Raw genomic sequence first — 22185 nt, forward strand, 5'->3', positions numbered from 1 at the left:
ATTGTATACTTAGCACACCGCAACCAAGTCCGCCAAGGCTTTCGGCGCACCTGGGCCTCTGGGAGGGTGGCTTGGCAGTTTTAACCAATAGCTTCACAAAATGTTCGGGGTGTAGACAAGAAAGGAGTTCCACTAAAGCACTGAAAGGAGTTAAAAGCCAGAGTAACAGGTGTTGTGAACAGAGGACTGGAAGCAAGAGCCAACGCGCGCACTTGGGGTTGTTTCTGGGAAGCGCGACCCTGGCAAGTGTCGGGAAGAGAACACAACGTCGCGGGCTGGTGGGCGGCTTCGTTCCCCGACGCCTCGGGATGCGGCGGGGACCCCGGGCAGCGCCTCCTACAACAAGGTTCGTGGGCTCCTCGGGCGGGCGGGGACCTGGCGAGGGTGCTGGGCCAGCCGAGTCGCCCGCCACCCCACTCCCGACGCCGAAGTCGCCGCCCCCACCGAGGGGTGGGGGCCGGGGGCCGGGAGCGCGCGCGGGAGACGACTGCTCCCGGGACTGAGGCGGCGCCTTCCCCTACCGGCTGCTGCAGGAGCGACATCTTGCTCGGCAGGAAAGCGCTGGGAGAGCGGGCGGCTCTGGGCTGCTGCGCCACTGGCGCCGAGGACCCGCCGGAGGCGCGGGGCTGGAGGCACAAGAAGGAGGTAAGCGGGGCTGCCCCTCCTGCCCACACGTCCCGCTCCGAGGGCGCTCCGAAGACCCCGAGGCCGCCCCGCTCCCCGCGCCCAAGACCCCGAGGCAGCCCGGCTCCCCGCGCCCACGCCTGCCTCTTGCCCTCCCATCCGCGGGCTCCCGCGGCCTCTGGCTTCTGAGCTCGCGAGCCGCCCTCCCAGGTGACCCCCGAGCCCGGCAGCCCCGGCCGCCCGGCCCTCCCTCGCCCCCTGGCCGCCCCCCCAGGTCTCCGCCCCCTACCCAGGCAGGCCGCGCGCTCCCTCCGCCCCGCCCCACGCCCCGCCCAGCCGCCCCCGCTTCCCCCTCCCCCATCCCTCCCACTCCCTTCCCCCATCCCTCCCCCTCCCCCGCTCCCTCCTCCCTCCTCCCTCCCTCCCCTCCCACGCTCCGCCCCAGCCCGCCCCGTCCGGGCGGGGCGCTGGGTTTAAACAACGCGGCGGGCCGGGCTGGCGGAGGGGTGTGGCGTGCCTCTGTGTCGTGTCGTGGGTTCCGTAGGCGACCGCGCGGCGCGGAAAGGCGGGCGTTCGGGGCCGGCGCGGGGCACCATGTCCCCGGGGAGCGGCGTGAAGAGCGAGTACATGAAGCGCTACCAGGAGCCGCGCTGAGACGAGTACGGGCCGTGCTACCGTGCGCTGCGCCACTACCGCCTGGGTCTCCGGCTGCTGGAGCAGGCGCACGCGCCCTGGCTCTGGGACGACTGGGGCCAGGCCGGCGCCTCGGACGACTCGGCGTCGTCGGCGTCGTCGGGCACCGGGGCCCCCGCGCCCCAGTGCGTCCCGGCCTCGCCGCCGCCGCCCGCGGAGCCTGAGGCGCGCGTAGGGCCGGAGGAGCGGGGCGTGGAGGCCGCGGGGGACGCGGAGACCGGGGACGCCGTGGACGCGGAGGACGCGGCGCCGCCAGGTACCGGGCCGGGGAGGGGGCTGCAAGGGGCCAGCTCGCGGGACTAGATTTGCTCTTGCGTCTCCTGAACCGCGCAGCCGTTTCTCGCAGCGAGGGCTCCCGGCGAGCTCTTGATTTTATTTAATCTATTTTTGGTAGGCAGAGAATACACCACCCTAGACAAAATAAGGAAGGTGGCGGCCCCGCCCCCGCAGTCCCACCCTGTATTTCCGTAAAGTGTGTCTCTGGGTTGAGCCAGCTGTAAACGCCTTAGACGGGCCGCTGGCGAAGTCAGATTTTCACCAGGTAGCCTTGATGGCCTCTGGACCACTAAGCTCCCGTCTATTTATTTCTAAACGCTCATTTGTTTTATGAGAGGAGCCCAGCTTTCATCAGACCGCCAGAGGTTAGAAACTAACTAAGCGCATTGTCCTGTGATTGGGGCTGTTGTTTTCTGTGTTAACACCCTGACCTGACCGCGCTTTCCCTTAGGAATATTTTGTATTTGTTTCCGCAGACTGTTGCATAAATCCCGGCTGCTGGGAGATAATCCTTCTAAATGCCGGGTGCTCTCGGCTGCTCGCTCGCCTCCTCTCCTCCAGCTGCTACTGTGAGCTTGAGGAGCGGCAGCTGGAAAATGGCTCTTGGGGGTGGTGCATCTGCTGCTCCCAACGGGGCCCTGCACCTTCTCTGCTGCCGGAGGATCGCAGAGGCGGGCTCTCGGAGTGTGAGGCGGGCCGAGTGGCCGCTGGTGCTCAGGTACCAGTTGAATGAATGCCCCAGATACAGCCTGGAGGAACCCCGTGGGGTTCTATTCTACTTCAGCCTGGACCAGGCACCACCCGACGTCACTCAGTTTTAAAGAGATCCTAGTGAGCCAAATAACTAAAATGGCCTGAGAGCTTGTCATGCAGCCAGTCACCGATCTTAAAGTATATATTTTCTTAGTCAATACTCAAAACAAGTCTAAGAGGTAGGACCGTAGTTTTCACCTCGTTTACCTGGATTTTATAGACAAAGAAATGGAAGCTCAGAATCAACCATCGATGACTATTTTTGTTTACCGCCTTGTCAGTGGTACTCTGATCAGACTTTTCTCAGGACTCTCATCCTCATTTGTCTGTGAGATGCTGAGGAGGAGAGGAAGTTGAGTCTTGTTATACTGTTCCCAGCTGTTCTCAGTTCATCATGTGGCAGGGCTGCCCCTCCATCCTCACATGTTACTTATAAATTCCCACTGATTCCTGACCTTTGCTAAAAGTTTGAACAACAGAAGATGGGGAGGGTATGGGGCACTGAGCTAGTAGCTCAATTATGAGATGCACTTTATCAGACTGAATGAGCTTTTCTCTCTCCTTGGTTCTTCCCCTTCATTGCTTATGAAAGAGCTGTCAGTTATTTCCAGATGTATATAAATGCAGTTTTTAGACAGCATTGTAGTATGGAGTATGGGGCTTGTGTTGTAAGAGTTCATGATTATTTTGGTTCCCTTAGAAACACTGAATCATCCCAGGGGCTGGCTGAGGTAATTTCTTCTTTGCTAATATTTCTAGTTTAGGAATCTGGGAAGAAGAAATGTTTCTTCTTTTAGGACTCCCCATCCCAGGATCTTTTTGCTTTGCTCATGCGTATCACAGCCTCTGTTCATCCCTATGTCTGGCAGGATTGAAAGTCCTTGTGTTTAAGTGGACAGAATGAGGAGCACTCTTTTGAGTTTCTCTGAAATATAAACATTTAGTTCCTGTCTTTACTGAAGCCATATGTACATGTAGAATCATATGGTTATGCATGGCTTAGTACGGAGATACAGTAGCCCTCCTCCCCCATCCCAATTACCTATTCCCTAGGTGACCCCTTCCCATTCCTCTGGTTTTCCTTGGTGTGTAAGTCTGCTTTTCCAACATGGCTTTTATTGAGATTGTTGATTTTTAATTGGATTTTTAGTACCATCTACTGGCTGTCATTCTTTCTGTGTGCATGCTCAGTTGCTCAGTGTCCGACTGTTTGCAGCTCAGTGGACTGTAATCCACCAAGCTTCTCAGTCTGTGGGGTTTCCCAGGCAGGAATACTGCAGTGGGTTGCCATTTCCTCTTCCAAGGGATCTTCCTGACCCGGGGATCAAATCCAGGTCTGCACTGGCCGGTGCATTTGCTACCACTGAGCCCCCTGGGAAGCCCTTCATTCCTTTTAGTGACCTGCTAACCCGTACACTGGTGCATCCTCACCTCTGGTGTAGTCGTCAGAGAATTAGATTCAGTTAGGGCTGTGGACGAGGTTGCTTAGAGTGGCCCCGAATTGTTTGCTGTGACTCCCTTTTCTTTCTGTTGCAATGCCACCAACACATCAGGTTCACCGTCGCCCTCCCCATCTTAAGACATCCCTCCGGGGCCTCTGACCTACTTCCACCTGGCCTGCTCGCTGCTCTGGCAGCCTGCTGCCTTGTTGCCTCTTGGGAGGGCTCTTGGCCGCCACCCCAGGGACACCTGCCTTCCCTCTGTAGGACCCCCTGTTGTGTGGCTCTCCTCTCATCTTCTTGCCTGGTTTATCCTCTCCTGGCAGAGATTATCTTCTAGGACCTTCCTGAGAAAGGGTGTGTGAGATGCTAAATGTTTTGAGATCTTGCATGTCAAAAGATTCTAGCCTCACAATTCAGCAAGTTTGTGAATAGGCTTGACATTCTAGGTTGGAAGTTTTTGTCTCTACAAAATCTAGAGGCGGTGCTGTCTGGTACTGGGACTTGTGAAGTAGCTGTTACACTCCCGTGTTGTTCTCACTCTTAATCCCTCATAGATAACATGCTCCCTCCTCTGGAAGCTTCTCGGGTCTTCTCTTCGTCCTCTGTGTTCTGAAAATTTTCTTCTGTCAAGGCCTGTTTTCCTCTAATGTGCTTCATGAGTCCTTGCAGTCAAACTCCTATCTTGTAATTCTGGGAAGTTTTCTTGAATTGTTTTCTTATGACTATTATTTTTTTCTCTTTTTTCTTTCTGAACTCCTTAGTTGGATGTTAGACTTCACAAACATATCTAATTTTCTACCCTGGCCTCCATTCCATCTGTCTTAAGAACCTGTTGAATTGTTTTTCTGGGTTTTCCTTCCTTCTCTCCTTCTCTTTAATCCTCTTTAAAAAAATAGTATTCTGTTCTTGATTTGTATGTATAGTATCCTCACTTGTCCTGCTGAGGACTAGGAATTTTTAGTTTTTGCATGTTTCTTTGGCACAGGTTTCCCCTCCCTCTCTCTGAATTTTTTTTTTTTAATGTAATTTGTAATCCTGTATTTCAAGTTAGTAGCTTTCCTCAAATGTCTAATGATTCTTGGCTTCTTGTTCTTATTTAAGAGATGGTACTAAAAAGCTGTTGGGAAGTCGCCTGTGTGTGGGGTGTGGGTGTGGGAATGCTTGTTCACTGTGAAGTGCCTTCTCTCTGTAGCCAACACGTTTTCAAGAGTGTCTAGAATGTCTCCAGTTCTTTTCTTCATATTTACATTTCTTTTTAAATTCAATTTTAGTTTTAAACCAGTTATGCATATGCATAATTTTTTAAAATATGCTTAAAATGAAAAAGTAATCCTGGTCTATTCACCATCCATGCCCCTTGCTCCCTGGAGTAACTCTTTACCTTTCTTTTCAGCGCTGTGGCCAATGATTTTCTCATTCAGACTAATGTTGGCTTTTTTATTTTGAAAATTGTATATTGACTTCCCATAATGGAAGATGATTTAGTTTAAGATCTTAGCTTGGCCGTTCCTCAAACCCTCCCTTCCTCCCACCTAGATATACACAAGCACCTCTATTGTCCCACAGTATTAACTATATGACTATTTCATTTAAGTACTATTCTATATTTGCATGATCATGGCTCTGTAAATGTTATTTGCAGACAATCCATACAGCACATTTTGATTATATTTTCTTTGCTATTTATGTTTTTCCCAGAGGTAATTATTGCTTTACTTTTTGCTTTTCTTTTTTCTTTTGTAATTTAGCCTGAAATAGTCTGGTGGGACTGTAAAGCTTGTTATATGCCAGGCACATTCAGTGTTCTATGTGTTGCATTATTTTCTTTGGGGAAATAATTTTGGGGAACCCTTGACTCTCTTAATTTAGACTTTATGATGTCCAGGTCTGACACTGCTGTCAAGCTGGGACTTCTCTTCCTGTTTGCTGAGTATCCCTTTTGCTTACCTCCTTTATCTGATCCCTGTTCTAGAAGCCTCCAATCTCCCTTCCTTTTGGTGGAGCACATCCTCTCTAAGTCCTGAGAAATGTTGAAAGGGAAGTAAAAATTTTATCACCTTGAAGTCTAAAAATGCCTTTATCCAAGGCTGGATTGCCATTTGGGCAAGATAGAGACTTCCTAGGTTAGACATTTCAGTATTTGAAGGTATTATATTGAATCCTAGGTTTTGGTCTTATTGTTGAGAAGTACCATGTCATTCTGACACTTGTTTTGTATATGTGACCTTTTTCTTTTTTCAAGTTTTAGGACAGTTCCTTTATCCTAGGTATTCTAAAATACTGTGTCATTTTTCATTCATTGGGCTGATAACTTGGTGGGACTTTTTACTTAGTTTTTTAAAAAAACTTAGGCCACATCTCATGGCATGTGGGATATAGTTTCCCGACCAGGGATTGAACCCATACTCCCTGCATTGGGAGTGCAGAGTTAACCACTGGACTGCCAGCGGAATCCCGTGGTGAGCCTTTTAAATCTAGAAACACTTCTTTCAGTTCAGTGATATTTTCTAGTACTGTTTAAAATAATTTCTGTTCTGGGGACTTCCTTTGCAGTCCAGTGGTTATGACTCAATACTGGCATTGCAAGGAGTATGGGTTTGATCCCTGGTCAGGGAATTAAGATCCCACATGCCATGCAGAGAGGCCAAAAAAGACTTAAAAAACCTTTAAAAAATTTCTATTCATTTTTTTCTTGATAGTTATTTTTAGCTGGTTTGTATGCCTCCTGGAGCAAACCTCTAATATTTTTATTTAAGTTTTTTTTTTTTTTTTTTTAGATTGGAACTTTGGTTTTGTTTTGAGAATGCTTCAATTTTATCTTCTAAATTTTCTGTTGAAATTTTAAATTCTACCATTCTGGTTTTTAATTTCAAAGAGATTGCTTTTTTGTCCCAAATGTTCTTTTAAAAATTAACAAAAAATAGCATCTTTTTCTCTAACTCCACCCTCCAGCTCCCCTGCCCCCCACCCTCCCCAAGCCATAAATATCCTTTGAGAGATCTCTTATATTCCAAGCCTAGTTTTTTCCTCTCTATTTTGGTCTCTTTCTTATTAAAGGAGGTACTTGAATGCTTGCTCTTAGCCTGTCTGCCGCTTTAAGAGGGAAGCTTGAAGGGCTTTCTGGGCGCTGTGTGTGGAGGAGCTTGTGACTGTAGCTGTAGGGGGACTCTGCTGTTTTCCGGGGGCTGCCCACATTGGTGCCCGCCTGTTTGTGTCAGCCTGCCAGACCCTGCTCCTCCGTCCTCCTGCTGGGGGGCCCCGAGCCTGCCCGTCAGCATCCTGGGAGCAGAGCTGGGGGAGAGGAGGAGGGACCCCATTCTTTACCTCCTCCTGTTTTCACCCTGCCCCCCTCCCTTCTCCTGTGCCTGCTGCCCTCGGGCCCTCCTCCTCTAGGCACCTGGGCTGTGGGGTGGGGGGTGGGCAGCCACCGGCCTTGAGGACCACAGCAAGGACTGTGGAGGGAGTATCCTGCTGCACGCCAGGCTTTCCCTGGAAACTAGTACTTCAGGTTCCAGGTCTCACCTGTGAGCTCGTGGTTTCTGTGAATTAGCATTTGGCCAGGGCACAGGGCGTGGCTTGTCTCTGCTGCGTGCTGACGGCAGCTGTCTGCTAGACACTTGCGGGCGACCTCTTCGTGTGCCTGGCCCCCCTCATCACTTGAGGCCGGCCTCCAACGGTGAGCATTCCTGAGAGAGAGCTGGGCAGCTGCTGTACTGCCCATCACGGCTTATTTCCAGGAGCCATGGGGCACCTCTTTCACCCCATTCTCTGCTCACAAAAATCTGCCCAGGTTCAAGGGCAGGCAGCGTGGACCCTGGTTCTCAGCCGAGGCGCGTTCTTGTTAAGCTGTCATTGGAGTGCGTGGCCTCGGGCGCTGACTGAGGCTGGGCCTCACCTTCTGGGAAGCCTGGTGCCTCAATGCCGGTTACGCACGGCGCCACTGTGTCCCGTGGGCCCTTCTGCAGGGAGTTTGCATCATCCTGCTGAGTCCCGTCAGTCTTTTCTCTCACTTTGCACCTTCCAGAATCTGTCTGGTGTCGTCACCTGCTTGCTTGTTGTCCTTTCCCTCCGCTCCTTGGCCTTTCTCCCTTCACCGTGGTGGGGTTTGAAGAGGAAAGGACTGCGATCATGGGTCACCCGTGCACATTTAACCTGACGGCCTCACTCGCTCTATTTTTACTTATTTTTATTTTTTACCCTCTTTCTTTGTTAGACTTGCTAGAGGTTTGTGAATTCTGTTAATTTTTGTTCCAAGCTAACCCTTGGCCATGTCCATTTTGTTTATTATGTGTTTATTAATTCATGATTTTTTTCCCCTTAGTTTCATTTTTCAGTGCTTATTATAATTTTTTTAATATTCTTTCTTTATTTTTAAATTTATTTTTGGCTGTGCTGGGGTCTTTTTTTGCTGCATGGGCTTTTCTCTAGTTGCGGAGTGGGGCTGTTCTTCACTGCAGTGTGCAGGCTTCTCCTTGCAGTGGCTTCTCTCGTGGAGCTCAGGCTCGAGGGCGCGAAGGCTTCAGTCGCTGTCCCGCGTGGGCTCAGCAGCTGTGGCGCACGGGCTTAGTTCCTCTGTCGCGTGTGGGAGCTTCCTGGACTGGGATTAAACCCATGTCTCCTGCACTGGCAGGCGGATTCTTTACCACTGAGCCACCAGGGAAGCTCTTTTTATAACATTTTAAGATGGATGCTTATCATTGATTTTTTTTTTTCTTCCCTTGCCTGTTATTCTTTCTGATATATTGATATAAGGCTCTAGATTTACTTCTGAGTACTGCTTTAGCTGCATCGTACTTAATGAAGAAATTCATACTTAATGAAGAAATTTAGAAATATTTCTAATAAGAATGGGTTGATGCTATCGCCATTACTTTTTTATTTTTAAAAACTGTGGTAAACACACTACACAAATTATCATTAACAATTTTTAAGTGTATAGCTCAATGACATGGAGAACATTTACATTTTTGTGAAATCATATGATTTATTTTTGACCCCATGCATTATTTAGAAATTTTTTAAGGAAAGGGATATATTAGGAGTATGTGATTAACACATAAAAACTACCACATATAAAACAGATAAGCAACAAGGATTTACTGTATAGCACAAGGAACTATACTCAATATCTGATAATAACCTATAGTAGAAAGTAACCTAAAAGAATATATTTATATAACTGAATCACTCGGCTGTAACCTAAAACTAATACCATATTGTGGTTCAATTTAAGAAAAAGAAATGTTAATTTTATAACTGGAGATTTTATTTATTTATTTATTGGCCATGCCACAAGACTTACAGGATCTTAGTTCTCTAACCAGGGATTGAACTCTGACCCTCAGTGGTGAAAGCATGGAGTTCTAACTACTGGACCACCAGGGGATTCTCCTATAGCTGGAGATTGTAAAAGATATTTTTGCTGTTGTATCTAGCTTAATTAGGGCTTCCCTGGTGGCCCAGCGGTAAAGAATCCATCTGTAAGCAGGAGACGGGGATTCGATTCCTGGGTTGGGAAGATCTGCTGGAGGAGGGCATGGCAACCCACTCCAGTATTCTTGCCTGGAGAGTCCTGTGGACAGAGGAGCCTGGCGGACTATATAGTCCATAGGGTCGCAAAGAGTTGGACACGCAAGTAACTGAGGATGAGCATGATCTAGCTTAATTGCACATGAGTCAGAGACTACATACTGTATGATTCCAGTTTTGTGACTTTATTAAGATTTTCTTTATAGCTTTGGCTGGGTAAATTCTTGTAAATGTTCTGCATGTGCTTGATAAGATTGTATATTCTTTGGTTTTGGTGCAGTATTCTGTATATACCCATTGGGTCAGATGCGTTAATTTTGTTCAAATAGTTTAAAAAAATCAATCTTTTCAAGTCAAACTTCCTGTAATGATGGGCAGTTTCTCTGTCTGGACTGTGAAACTTGCTAACCACGAGCCACATGTTTGAACACTTGAACTCTGGTGTAACTTAGGAAGTGAAAGTTTGTTTCTAGCTAATTTTGATTAATGTAAAAGTATACGTAAGTCACATCTGCCTCATGGCTTTTGTAATGAACAGCATAGTCCTAAATCAAGGCTGAGCTGATTTTTGTCAGTTACTGAGAAAGGTGCTATTAGAATCTTCCACAGTAACTGGTGATGACACTGTTTTTATTTGCCTGGAAATGACTTTATTTAAACCTTTGAATAGGATTTTGAAATGTATATACACTTATCTTGTACCAGGCACTGTTTCAAGAGTTTTATAAGTATTACTTTTATAGTGATAAGTTCTCTCTCTTCTGTGTTTTCCATCTTTTTTCTCCTGCTACAGATATTTTTGAGCTTGTGTTCCTTCTTTAAATACACGTTGGTTTTATGGTCTGTCAGTGATAACCCCGTTTTCCCAAGTCTCTTGCTCCTGCTGGACTTCCTTACTGTCTTGTCTCCTGTGTGACTGGTCATTATCCCCAGGACACTCACTGTTGTGTTTATTATCTGTAGGAATAATCTGAGACCCAGGCTCCCTAGAGAGGATTTTAGTTTCTTGTGTTGGGTACTGGTGGATACTACTGTTTTTAATGTCAGACTTTTCAGTGATCCATGGTGAGGAGATCATTGGGGTCTCCCTGATCTGCAACCTGCTGTGACCTGGTTCTCCCCATCCCCTATGCTCTTCTCTGTCATGTGAGACAGCCTGACTGCCCAGAGCCAAGTCTGTCTTTTAAAAAACTTGTGTATATATTTTATCTTATGTTCCTTTATTTAATTGTGGTACAGTACACCTAACATAGAACTTAACCATCTGATTTTTTAATTGAGGTATATTTGATTTATATGTTTCAGGTGTACAACATGAAAGTCAAAGTTGCTCAGGCATGTCCGACTCTTTGCAACCCCACAGACTATACATGGAATTTTCCAGACCAGAATACTGGAGTGGGTAGCCTTCCCTTCTCCAGGGGATCTTCCCAACCCAGGGATCAAACCCAGATCTCCTGCATTGCAGGTGGATTCTTTACCAGCTGAGCCACCAGGAAAGCCCAAGAATACTGGAGTGGGTAGCTTATCCCTTCTCCAGTGATCTTCCCCACCCAGGAATTGAACTGGGGTCTCTTGCATTGCAGGCAGATTCTTGACCAACTGAGCTACCAGGGAAGTCCTAGTGTGCAACATAGTGACTCACAGTTTCCATCTAGAGTTAGACAGAGTATTGACTGTATCCCCTGCGCCCTGCAGTGTGCCCTTGTAGCTATTTGTGTTCACATAGTAGTTTATGTCTCTTAAACCCTAGAATGCCCAGTCTTGTTTTGTCCTCATTCTCCTGCCCTCTCTGTAAAATTTGGCTCTGTTAATTGCTCTGTCCTTTTCTGAACATCCTTCTCCAGCTTCTCTCCTGGAAGCTTCTGGACTTTGCTGGCTGTTCTTTTCCCTGGCTCCCTCTCTGGCTCTCCTCATCCCTTCTACTGGCTCAGTAGGCGCTGGTGTCCCAGGGGGCCAACCTCTGCTCCCCTTCCCCTGACTCTGTGTTCCTTCTGGGGGATCTGCTCTGCATCTGAGCCTCAGCCCCCACCTGCCCACTTATGACTCTCCAATTCCACGTTCTCTTCTGGGCCCCTGATTAAGGGTCCTGCTGTGGCCTGCTTGGTGGTCCCAGGGGTGTCTCACACCTGAGTTGTCAAGTACCCTTTCCCCATCTTTGATGGCCTTCTGCTGGAGGATAGTGTAACTATCCACTCCCAACCCCTGTAGGGGCCCAAGATTCCTCTTTGCCTCCCAGCATCACCCACTCAGCTGCCCGTTCAGCCCTCTATGGCTGGGCTCTCTGGAGAGGTCGGGGTACCACCTCCCAGTTCACAGGTGCCCAGGTGAGTCTGAGCACCAGCCAGGGGTGGTGGGCACTATCTGGGCCTTTTCTCCCTGTTCTGCCCCTGCCAGCATTGTGGGTTACCCCCTACCCTGGACTTTCCATCCTTTCTGCCCCCACTTCTTTGGGGCATGTTTATTGCTAGATGCCTCATTCCTGAAATGCAGATAGGACCATAGCATTTTTCAGCCTAAAATCCTTCAGTGATTCTTCATTCTTAGGAAAAATAAAACTCCTGTGTTTGGCATAGAAGGTCTTTATCTCCCCACTGCTACCCAATCATGCCTTCATCCCTAGACTATGTACCTGTCATTTTTAATTATTTTTTCTTCTCTTCATGTCTTTGTATAAGCCAGTTCCCCACTTGCTGGAATTCTCTTTATCTCTCCTTGGTTGGCTTCAGCTTGTCCCGAGAACCAAATCGTTATCATCTCCTGTGGACATGCTCCCTGGAAGGTCGGAGTTAGACATATGGGGGCTGGGAGAGGAAGAGAAGGAAATGAATCCCTGAAGATGAGTGGAGTTGTTTCCCCCTTCTCTCAGTGTCATAACTACGCCAGGCTTGGACCCCCTTCTACCTCCCGTTGTCTTGGTCCTGATGGGTCTTTCCCTTCTGCCTAGATCCAGGGGAGGAAAGAGGATGAGGTGTGGACACATCACTTAGAAGAGTGTTTGAGTGATGGGGGGATTTGGGTTATCAGGATTTAGTGTAAGACTGGCATCTCATGTGTCCCCAGACAGCCTGAGTGCTGGGTTTACAGATAAGGTGCACAGCAGTGCGAAGCACTGAACCCCAGGGCTGGATGCATGCTGTCTACTCCTTAAAATTCTTAGTAATAAAGGAAATGATTTGGTAGATAAAGGTCATTGCTGAAGACAGAAATGCAGGTGATGCGTCAGGGTTCACACATGTACACTGTGTCTGGATTACATGGATGTCATCAGGGAAGGGTCCACTATTAGTGAGGGACATGAGTGTGTCCTGAAAATGATGGGGTTTGGTTTTACCGGTTCCTATGAACCTGTAAAATCACCACCTAGAGCCAAATTCTGGATCCTCGGGAGCAAGAGGGTCTGTAAGGTGGCACCCTGGATGCACAAGGGGCTCTTACTCAGAGATAAAACATAGGCTCACTCGGGCTTTACACAAGGAATACAACCTGTATAAGATCACATAAGATTATAAGGTCATATAGGATTATACAGATGGTTATAGAAATAGTGATTGGACAGTCATAAAGGGTAATTAGGGGAAACGGCTATGTTCTGGAGTGAGTCCTGAATATCTGAGTACACCTCAGGTGGGCAGTCCGTTCCCCACCAGAGTTTTACCAGCCTTGCTGAGAATTAGGACTGTGTAGGCCAGGGGCCCTGGTTCATGTTGTCAGGAATAAGAGCCCTTCCCAGCTCCCCCCCCTGGGTGCACCCAGCTGTACATGGAGGTGAGGAACTATGGCAACCGCTCCTTATTGTGATGGAGGGCTTTTCATGTTAAGGTCACCAGCCAGCTCTTATAAGGAGCTCGGGAGAGCTGAAAGGAGCATTTTCCACAGTCATGGAGCATCACAAAGCAGTACAATCCTGAAACTCCAGTTGAGTAACTTAAAAACTAACCTTTTGCAGCTGATGAATGATTGTCCAAATTTAGATCTGTCCCTGAAGCAAGATGGTAAAATGACTGGATTTATCATGCAGAAAGCCAGTAGGCCCTGGTGTTTTCTAGCTTTTTAGCTTTTAGTATTCAATTGAGACTCATAACCTCAGAATGCCAATGATGGTTGTTACTTTTGAATAGGCTTGTTTCAATCTTGGTGTATTTATTGTTGATTTTAAAATGGGATAGACTAACTTATTTCTGCCCATCCATTTTAAGTGAAACTTGTAGAATTGAGCTGTAACTAAAAAAGTTACTGACTTAACTAGGCATTATGAATTTTCCATCCCAAATATTTAAATTATGTGTAATTATATGTAAACCTGAATTTAAAGCATCCATCCTGTTTTATCTCCTTTTTCAAAAAGCACTGCCAGTGAAAGATGTAAAAGAGAAACCTGAACAACAGATCAGGATGAGAGACTCTGAAAAATCAGCCAGCGGTCCTGACCCTCAGCAACCACCAAGTGCCTTAGCTGCCCGAGGAAGCAGGAGAGCCATCGAGAGCCCTCAGAGGTCATCCACTAAGATAAAAGAACAGAAGCACCCGTTTGCCCTCTACGGGTGGGGAGAGAAACAGACGGACACAGGAAGCCAGAAAACTCACAACGTCTGCGCCTCTGCCCCCGTGCGGGAGGTAGGTGCCGGTGAACGGGCTTCTCTGCTTTCCCCTGGGGGTGGGGTTGGCCTGGCTGGCACTGGCTATCATACCTGTGGTTGCTGTGATGTTGTGGGACATGGTAGGTCTCAGGTGGGCCAAGGAAAGCCCAGGACTGGGCATCTGATTGCAAACAGGATGCAGGATGTTAGCTACCTAGAGACCGGAGTTTTGCTGGGAGTTAACTGGTAGCCGGAAGGTTTTACTGACACCGAGCCAGATGGAGAAGGGGCAGGACGCGGGGCTCTCAAGTTCCTGGGGCCCAGGAGGTAGAGCCGAGGGGCGTAGCCTGGGCTGGCAGCTGCCCGTCTAGATTTGCGTCTGGCCTGAGAGGCTCCTGCTCTGTTGGACTTGATAACTGGCATCTCGCGCCTCAGCCCCTTTCTTGGTGTCTATCAGATCGCATCTGCTGTGGTTATGCACGTCTGTCTAGACTCCTGTTTTCTCTTTGGATTAAATTAGAGTGATTGCATGTCCCCTGCTCATCCCTCCCCCAAGGTTTAGTCTCCTTGGACTCAGGCCTGGCATGTCCCCGTGCAAAGACCTGAGAACAAGGCAGATAAGGGCCCCTCACCTGTGGGGTCACAGAGCAATGACTGTGTTAGTGCCAACAGCATCCACCAGCCCAAAGCAAAGAGGGCCTGAAGAGAAGCAGAGATGCAGGCTGTTTGAACTCTCATTACATGCCACAGTCCAAGTCTTACTGAACAGACTTCTCAACTCTAGCAGATGGTGGTGTTTGGAGTTATCTCAAATAACTCTGAGGACAACAGAGTTGTCCTCTGGCAATCCCGTGGAGTTAAGTTGAATGAGGTTCATTAAACATCTTAGGTGGTAAAATCTTGAAATTTGATAGTATTTTGCTGTAAAATATATGTTCCTTCAATGGAATACTTATTCTTGCTTAATGCTAAGGAGTTCCAATCCTTTTCCAGAGACAGTTTCTCAAGGCACGTGCAGATTAGTTGCTTACCATTTAAACTGAAATTTAGTCTGGTGGACATTTTCTGTTGCCGAGTTTCTTTACTGCTGACAACGGGTAAGACAGAACTCAGGGGATTGGTTCTTCTGGAGAAACTTTTATTCTCAGAAGTCCTGAATATGGTGAGACTGATTTGCCTCTGCCCTGCTCCAGGTGACCTGGAGGAAGCTTCATTGTGAATACTTTGGAAAATTAGTGCCAAAGCTACTGTTCATTCATTCTGACTCCCCTTAGATCCATGAATCTGCACTGCGAGCCAAGAGCAGAAGGCAGGTGGAGAAGAGGCGGCTGGCGGCTCAGAGGCAGCGAACTCGCTCTGCTGATGTGGAGAAAAATAGGCGGGTCAAGCCTGCCTCCTCAGAGAACCCATGGATGACAGAGTATATGAGATGCTACTCCGCCAGAGCTTGAGGGAAGGAACAGTTGCTTGGACAACCTCTTTCTAAAAGTGTAAATGAAAGAAAAGAACAAAACAAAAACTACCAAAAGAAACTGGACACAGGTTTAAGAAACCAACTGATTATGCAAGGTTTTTCTTGGGGAATTTCCGAAAGATTGTCTCTTTTGATGAATCCTGGTCACCCGCCTCAGGAGTAGGGTGACAACTGAAGCCATAGACATTCGGTTATTTATGAGGAGAATTCCCTAAATCTTTGATATTCTTATAAGGGTTTTGTTTTAAAGCATCTTAATCTTTTAAGATCCTGACACCACATGCCTTTAAATGGCTGACAGATGCTTAACTTCAGTTTCTAGGCTCAGGTTAGGTGAAGCCTGTTTTCCTCCTGTTCTGAACAGCTTCTCAGATTCCAGAGCTGGCAAGCTCACGCCAGCTTGCCACAGAAGATTCCTTTTCCTTATGTGTAGTTTGCTGTGGGAAAGAACATCAAGTTAAAAGTGAATTTCAACACTACTGTTGATACCATGTATAGTGAAAGTATTGTAGAACATTGGTAGTTTCCTAAACAATTGAATGTTTTTTTGTGTTTCAGTTCAAGCACCACTTCATCATGTGGACTGTGATATTTAAGAACTATCTAGACTGGGTGAGGGTCATCTTTTCTCTTTAAATTGTCTAGGCACTTATTAATAGTTTAGTTCAAGTGCATTCCGAATGAAATGTTTAAAAGTAGTACTGAAGTTTCTTTTGAGTCAAAGACTGTCACTTTTTATTAAGATTTTTTAAGGACACTTAATGGGGGTACCAGTCACTTGCTGCAATCTGGTCTTTTGGCACTCACCCACTGTGGAGTTTTGTCTCTACTAGAAGAGTTTAGCAATGATACTTAGAATTTAGAATCTAAAATTTCACTTAGTAAATTGAGATTGTCTTGCTTACTGGGGATGGGGGACAGATTTTAAGCTACCTATTAGAGATGTGGATCACCCCTACTTTTCTCCTCCATGGAACTTACCAATAACAAAGCCTTGATGATGTACATTGTTCAGACTTTTGGTTGAAATACATTCCTTGTAGGTTCCTAGCTGGTAGGTTTTCTGTAGAAGCTAATGTGAGGGGATGCTGCTGTGTGTATGGGCGTAGATGCGAGCATTTCAATGAAGTGTTTCCTTCTCTCCAGTACATTTGCTTTTGGGGTTGAAAGTGGTTTTGAGAAACATTTTTTCCATTTAGCAGAGATAGGAATCTACAGTAAGGATGAATGCTAAATACCCGATAAGAGAGAAAAAGTACTTTGCCAGCTTACCATGTAGAGATGTGTGAATGTAAATTTGGTGTTTGGTGTGCATTTGAGCATTTCCTTGATATTTTTACTCTGGGTCTTTGAAGTATTATGGTTGATTTCTACAAAGATGTTTCATTCCATATAAAATCTTCACACAATATCATCTTACATAATCATATTAAGCTTTGCAAATTCATATTGAAGAATCATGAGCTTTAAAAAAAACTTAAAATATGTGCGTTATTTTGAGGTGAATATATAGAGAGCTCTCCTAGTCACTACGATGTATGTTTAGTAAGAGAAAGGTCTGTGTGTTGTCCAAAATGTCCTTGCTAGGGATTCTGGTGAATCTTGCTGTTATTATAGTCCTTAAACACTGCAGGTACCTAAAGATGAAATTTCTGTGGTAATGTGGTGGTGGAGACTGTTCCTTTAAAACCACTTCCTGCATGTATAGTTTCAGCCACCAGCTCCAGTGTTCTGTTCCCGTTGTAGCTGACAGTCTTAGGAAGAGGCTGTGGGGAGTAGCTCAGGTCCACACTGATGAACTGCCTTAGAAACCTGACCCCTCAAGGTCCTGAGCAAGCCAGACTCTCTCCTTTAAAACACAGACTTGTATTTAATATCCTTAATTACTACTGCAAACTCCACATGCAGATCTGGAAGAACCTAGAAGGTGATATTGGCCAGTATTTTCCCCCTTTTAAGTAGAGGACCAATGAACAAGATTTTTTTAAGTGTTTTTAATGTGCGTGAACAATGAATGAGTCAGTATGAAGTGACTAGGAGTCCCCTTCCTGTGTCCAAGCCATTAGTTGGTTAGGGTTTCATTTTGTTCTTTCTCTTTAGGGGTAAAGATGACCTTTTGAACCTATAAAATTTTTAAGTTGTAACAACTTGATGTCCTACTTTTTCCTTCTCACTAATGTCATTGTGATCATGTTCTTATTCCTTGAGACAACTTATGAAACTGAGGTAATTTAAAATTGCCTTTCATGTTGAAAAGTTTGAAACTGAGAATCCAGTGATATTTAAAATATAGATTGAAATAACTGCTGCATAAGAGTCTCTTTTTAAAATTTTAGTTTTTAAGTTCTTAATTAAAACAACTTGTTGTAACATATTTCCTGTGTTTACTAAAAGCAATAATAGAATATTAAGTAACACCGGAATACTTCTGCTGGACTGAGGTGAATGAGACTAGGAATCTGTCCTTTTTCTTCCTTTTAAAACCTAAAAGACTGCTCTATTTATGAGGTGTCAAAATGCTTGTACTCCCCCACTGCCAGAAAATTCCCAAGTACCTATATACATTTTAAAGTCTACTAAAAGTAAAATAGGGTATAGTTTATCTGAATTGCTTATAATATAGTAAGCACACATTTGTGGTACTTTTATGAAATAGCTTTGTCATTGATTCATCAGATGTAGATTACTAGTAATTTGAAAGCTTTGAACACTTTGGTGAGCAAGTACTAACATTTCCGCTGATGAAGTTTGTGTCCAGCATAGCCTCGGCACCCAAGGGCCCCCTTTCTGTTGTGCATTTTAGCTATCTGAGTTTGCATGACCCAGCTGGAATGCACAACACAAGGGTGGCTTTTGGGTGCTGGGGCTGTGCTGAACATGAACTTTATCAGCGGAAATGTTAGTGCTTGCTCATCAAAGTGTTCAAATGTATTACTGGCAAAGAGGAAGAGGGGCCAAGCATATGTTAGAAGTGAAAACAACTGTCTTGTTGACTGCTTCAGTGAAAAATAGCTTAGTGGGCAGTTTTACATTTCACTGGACTAGATAAAAAATGGTGCTAATATTTATACAGTCTGATTCTGTAGTTGGTTTGGGATCAAACTGCCAAAGCCTGACTCATGGGTCCTTACCATAGTCTTGTGATCAGTTAAATAGCATTTAAAAAGTGATTCTAAAAGTGTGACCATGTATAATATTTGAAATGGATTTTGTGCAGTAGGCTGAATAGGGAGCTGTCCACTTAGTACCAAATTCTGTGAGAGGAGCCATGTCCAGGGCTGAGGCCCAGGCTTCCTCCCAGCCTGGAAAGTCGCTCCTTCATTATTCATTTCCATTTTGAAAGTCAGGACACCTGCGTGATACACTAGAGGCCTCCTTTTGGATTTCTGTATAATTAGCAGAACTGTTTTTAAGAGCTGTCCCCTGTGTTGCTGGGTATGTATTTTGAGCACTGCACTCACTTTAACATTCTGAAGGTACTAAGGCTGGGCACCCACAGTCACAGCGCTCAGGTGGTGGGAACTCGCATCTGTGTTTTCTAAGAACTGTGTTGCTTTTAGCTTGTATTTAATATTGCAGTTACTTGGAAAAATGTGAATAAAGTTCATTAATGCTACAGGCTAAGCTTCTGTTTTGTGGGCAGTAATTCTGATGAGTACATTAATGGTTGAAGAGAATTCAATGATTATATTGACTCCTAAATGTATTTTTCATTAGATAAATATTCAGTAAGGTATATTTAGTTAGGTGTATTACATCCAGGAAAAGATACTTTGTGTGTATACACTTTGAATTAAACTCCACATTTTTCCTAGTCTTTCCCTCATACATTATTGCTTTGAAAATTACAAAAGGGATACGGCATGGACAAAAGTAACTTAAAAGAGATTTGTTGTTTAGTTGCATTCAACTCTTTGAACCCATGCACTGTAGCCCACCAGGCTCCTCTGTCCACAGGATTTCCCAAGCAAGAATACTGGAGTGGGTTTCCATTTCCTTCTCTAGGGACCTTCCTGACCCAGGGATCAAACCCAAGTCTCCTACACTGGCAGCAGATTCTTTACCTCTGATCCACCAGAGAAGCCCTAACTCAAAGAGAAGTATAGAGTAAAAAGTCAAAGTTCCTTTCAACACTACCCCCTCACCAATATTCTACGTCCCTTCTTAGAGGAAACCAGACCTTTTTTCCAGGCACTTGGAGGTACATATACACTGTTTTTTTTTTTTTTTTCTCACAAATATGGAATAATGCTATACATATTCTGTAACTCCCCAGCTTCCCCTCACCTGCTCTCCTTGTTCACACTGTCCCCCGATCCTAATTAGCCAGCCGAGCACCTTTGAGAGTGGGCCGCCGGGCAGACCCCTCCTCGGGTCTCAGACGGACCACAAAGTTCTGTACGTGTGAGGCAGGTCCGAAGAGCACTGCAAAAGCTTTGAAGGCTGAACCGGCACTGGAAGCAGCACCCCAGGACTTGGGGCCTGAGCTTAAACAGATTGATTACCTGATAAAACAAAAATGCCAGCATTCTCCATAGGACTTGGTTGTGTTTCATCATGTAATACTCAAACTCCCTATGAGGCACTCCAAATTACTCAGCATATGAAACCATGAAAACAGCTGTCATGGAAAAAGGCAGTCAGTAGCTGCCATCATAGACTTGAAGGAAGCTATTATTGAAAAGTGCAAATGAACAATCACACTCTTGAAATAAGTATTAAAATAGAAATTATCAGTAGAGAAATAGATAATAGGAAAACCAAGTGACAATATTAGAACTGAAAAATGCTCCAACTGAATTTTAAAAAATCTTGCTGGATAGATGCAACAGCAGGTTGAAGAAAGATAATAGATCAATACAAATCATCCAATCTGAACAACAGAAAAGGGCTGAAGAAAAGTTTCCAGGTTGTGTTATAGGACTCATAGAAAGATAAGAGAAAGAGTGTAGTGCTTTAAAATCATCTGCAGAAATGATGGCTAAAATCCTTCCAGGTGAGCTGAGTGAAGCTGAAACAGCATAAACCCAAGAAATCCAAGCCCAGATACATCATAAAAACTGTCGAAAACTAACAGACATCTTGAAAGCAGCCAGGGAAAAGTGAGAGATGACCTACAGGGGAACAATTCATATGCCCATGCATTTTTTTCATCAGAAACTATGGAGGCTAGAAATAAGTGGCACATTTCTCAAAGTGCTGAAAGAAAAGAACTGTCAACTTAGAATTCTGTATCCAGTGAAATATCCCTCAGGAATGAGGGTGAAATGAAAACATTCTCAGATGCAGGAAAACTTAAAGAGAATTGATAGCCAGAAGACCTACTTTAAATAAACAGCCAAAGGATGTATTCAGACAGGAGAGAAGTGATACCAAAGGAAGCTGGGAGCATGGGGAATGAAAACAGCAGTTCTAGAATTTGGTCATTTGTTCTCGGTCAAGGAAAGAGCTCCAGAGCCAGAAAGGTGGAAGGCGTGCCTTGTCATTCATAAGCCCCCTTTTCAACACACATTTCGAAGTGACTTTTGGCCAGCCCTAAGAATGCTGTCTGGTTGCCAGGGAAACTGACTGGGAGGAAAGGGTTGGACTTTGACTCCAGGGAGGAGAGAGGGGCTGGAGATTGAGTCAGTCACCCATGGCCAATGACTTAATCACTCACACCTATATGCTGAAGCTTCTGTAAAATCCAGAAGCCCAGGGTTCTTGGAGTTTTCTGGTCTGTGAACAGGTGGAGATGTGAGAACCGTGCCCAGAGGAAACTGCACCCTTTCCCCTACCACGCCCCTACATGGCTTCCATCTGGGTGTTCTTGAGTTACATCCTCTACAATAAAGCAGTAATCAAGTAAGTTGTTTTTCTGACTTCCGTGAGCTGCTCTAGCAAATTAGTTGAACCCAAGGAGGGGGTCCTGGGAACCTCCAGTTTACAGGTGGTTGCTCAGAAGCACGGGTGACAGCCTGGACCTGTGGCTGGCATCTGAAGTTGGGATGGGGGCAGGCTCAAGTGGCTGAGCCCTTAACTCGTGGGACCTGCCACTCTCTCCAAGTACATTGTCAGAACTGAGCTGCACTGAAGGACACTCAGCTGAGGCTGAAAAGCTGCTTGATATGTGGGAAGCCTCTTCTCACCTGGGGTCAGAGTTGGCAGAGGCAGAAGAGAGCTACAGTGGGGGAGACAGCAGCGGGCTCTCACTCAGACCCTAACTGGAGAGCTTCCCAAGAGACGAGCACCTGTGCCGCAGTGAGAGTGTGAGCTGTGCCTGTCCCTAGAATCTGGCAGGCTTGTGGGAAGCATGGCAGACAGCGTCGCTACAAGCTGACGGGATGCAAGATGGACTGGGGCTCTCTGCACACACGGGGAGAGTGGCACTGTCACAGGAGACGCGGTGGCTCCGTGGGCGGGTTTACTTCTCCTCCTCTGTCCTCCTAGTGCGGTCCCATAAACTGGTCTTCCAGTAAAAGGCAAAAAGTAAATAGTTTTAAAAAAATGCATGCCAATCATCTTATAAAGTTCTAAGGTTCTTACAGCCTGGACTCAGGGCCTTTGATATATCGAATACTCCATACATCACAGGAGCCATTTAAATCACTGTCTTTAATATGGATTATACAACAAAATAAAAATTATTAGTCTATTAAAAAAATACAAAGCAAATTTTCCTGAGGCAAAATATTATGAAGGAACACACCTGACCTCTGAAAGGAGAACTAGACAAATTTACAATTATAGTTAAAGACCTATCAGTAATAGAACTAGTAGACAAAAAATTAGTAAAGCTATTAGAAGGGCTAGACAATACCATTAACCAACTCAC

The 22185-nt window shown here is 45.8% G+C and overlaps 2 protein-coding genes across 2 annotated transcripts in view; one reads left to right on the forward strand and one right to left on the reverse strand.

Moving 5' to 3' along the window:
• The first annotated feature begins 391 nt into the window (after nucleotides 1–391).
• CCSAP (centriole, cilia and spindle associated protein) lies at nucleotides 392–18989 on the forward strand. The gene is given in 4 exon segments (XM_070464083.1): nucleotides 392–645; nucleotides 1169–1573; nucleotides 13666–13934; nucleotides 15172–18989. Coding segments are annotated over 3 exon segments (801 nt in total). The 5' UTR covers nucleotides 392–645; nucleotides 1169–1218; the 3' UTR covers nucleotides 15349–18989.
• RAB4A (RAB4A, member RAS oncogene family) overlaps nucleotides 8648–22185 on the reverse strand; it is a 77590-nt gene continuing 64052 nt past the window's right edge. The window contains exons 8-9 of the transcript XR_011486458.1: nucleotides 14530–15808; nucleotides 8648–12121 (exon numbers count right to left, since the gene is read on the reverse strand). The gene's annotated coding sequence lies outside the window, so the exon portion shown is untranslated. The remainder of the gene's footprint in view (nucleotides 12122–14529; nucleotides 15809–22185) is intronic.

Source organism: Odocoileus virginianus, unplaced genomic scaffold (genome assembly GCF_023699985.2).
Source record: "Odocoileus virginianus isolate 20LAN1187 ecotype Illinois unplaced genomic scaffold, Ovbor_1.2 Unplaced_Contig_14, whole genome shotgun sequence".
NCBI lineage: Eukaryota > Metazoa > Chordata > Mammalia > Artiodactyla > Cervidae > Odocoileus > Odocoileus virginianus.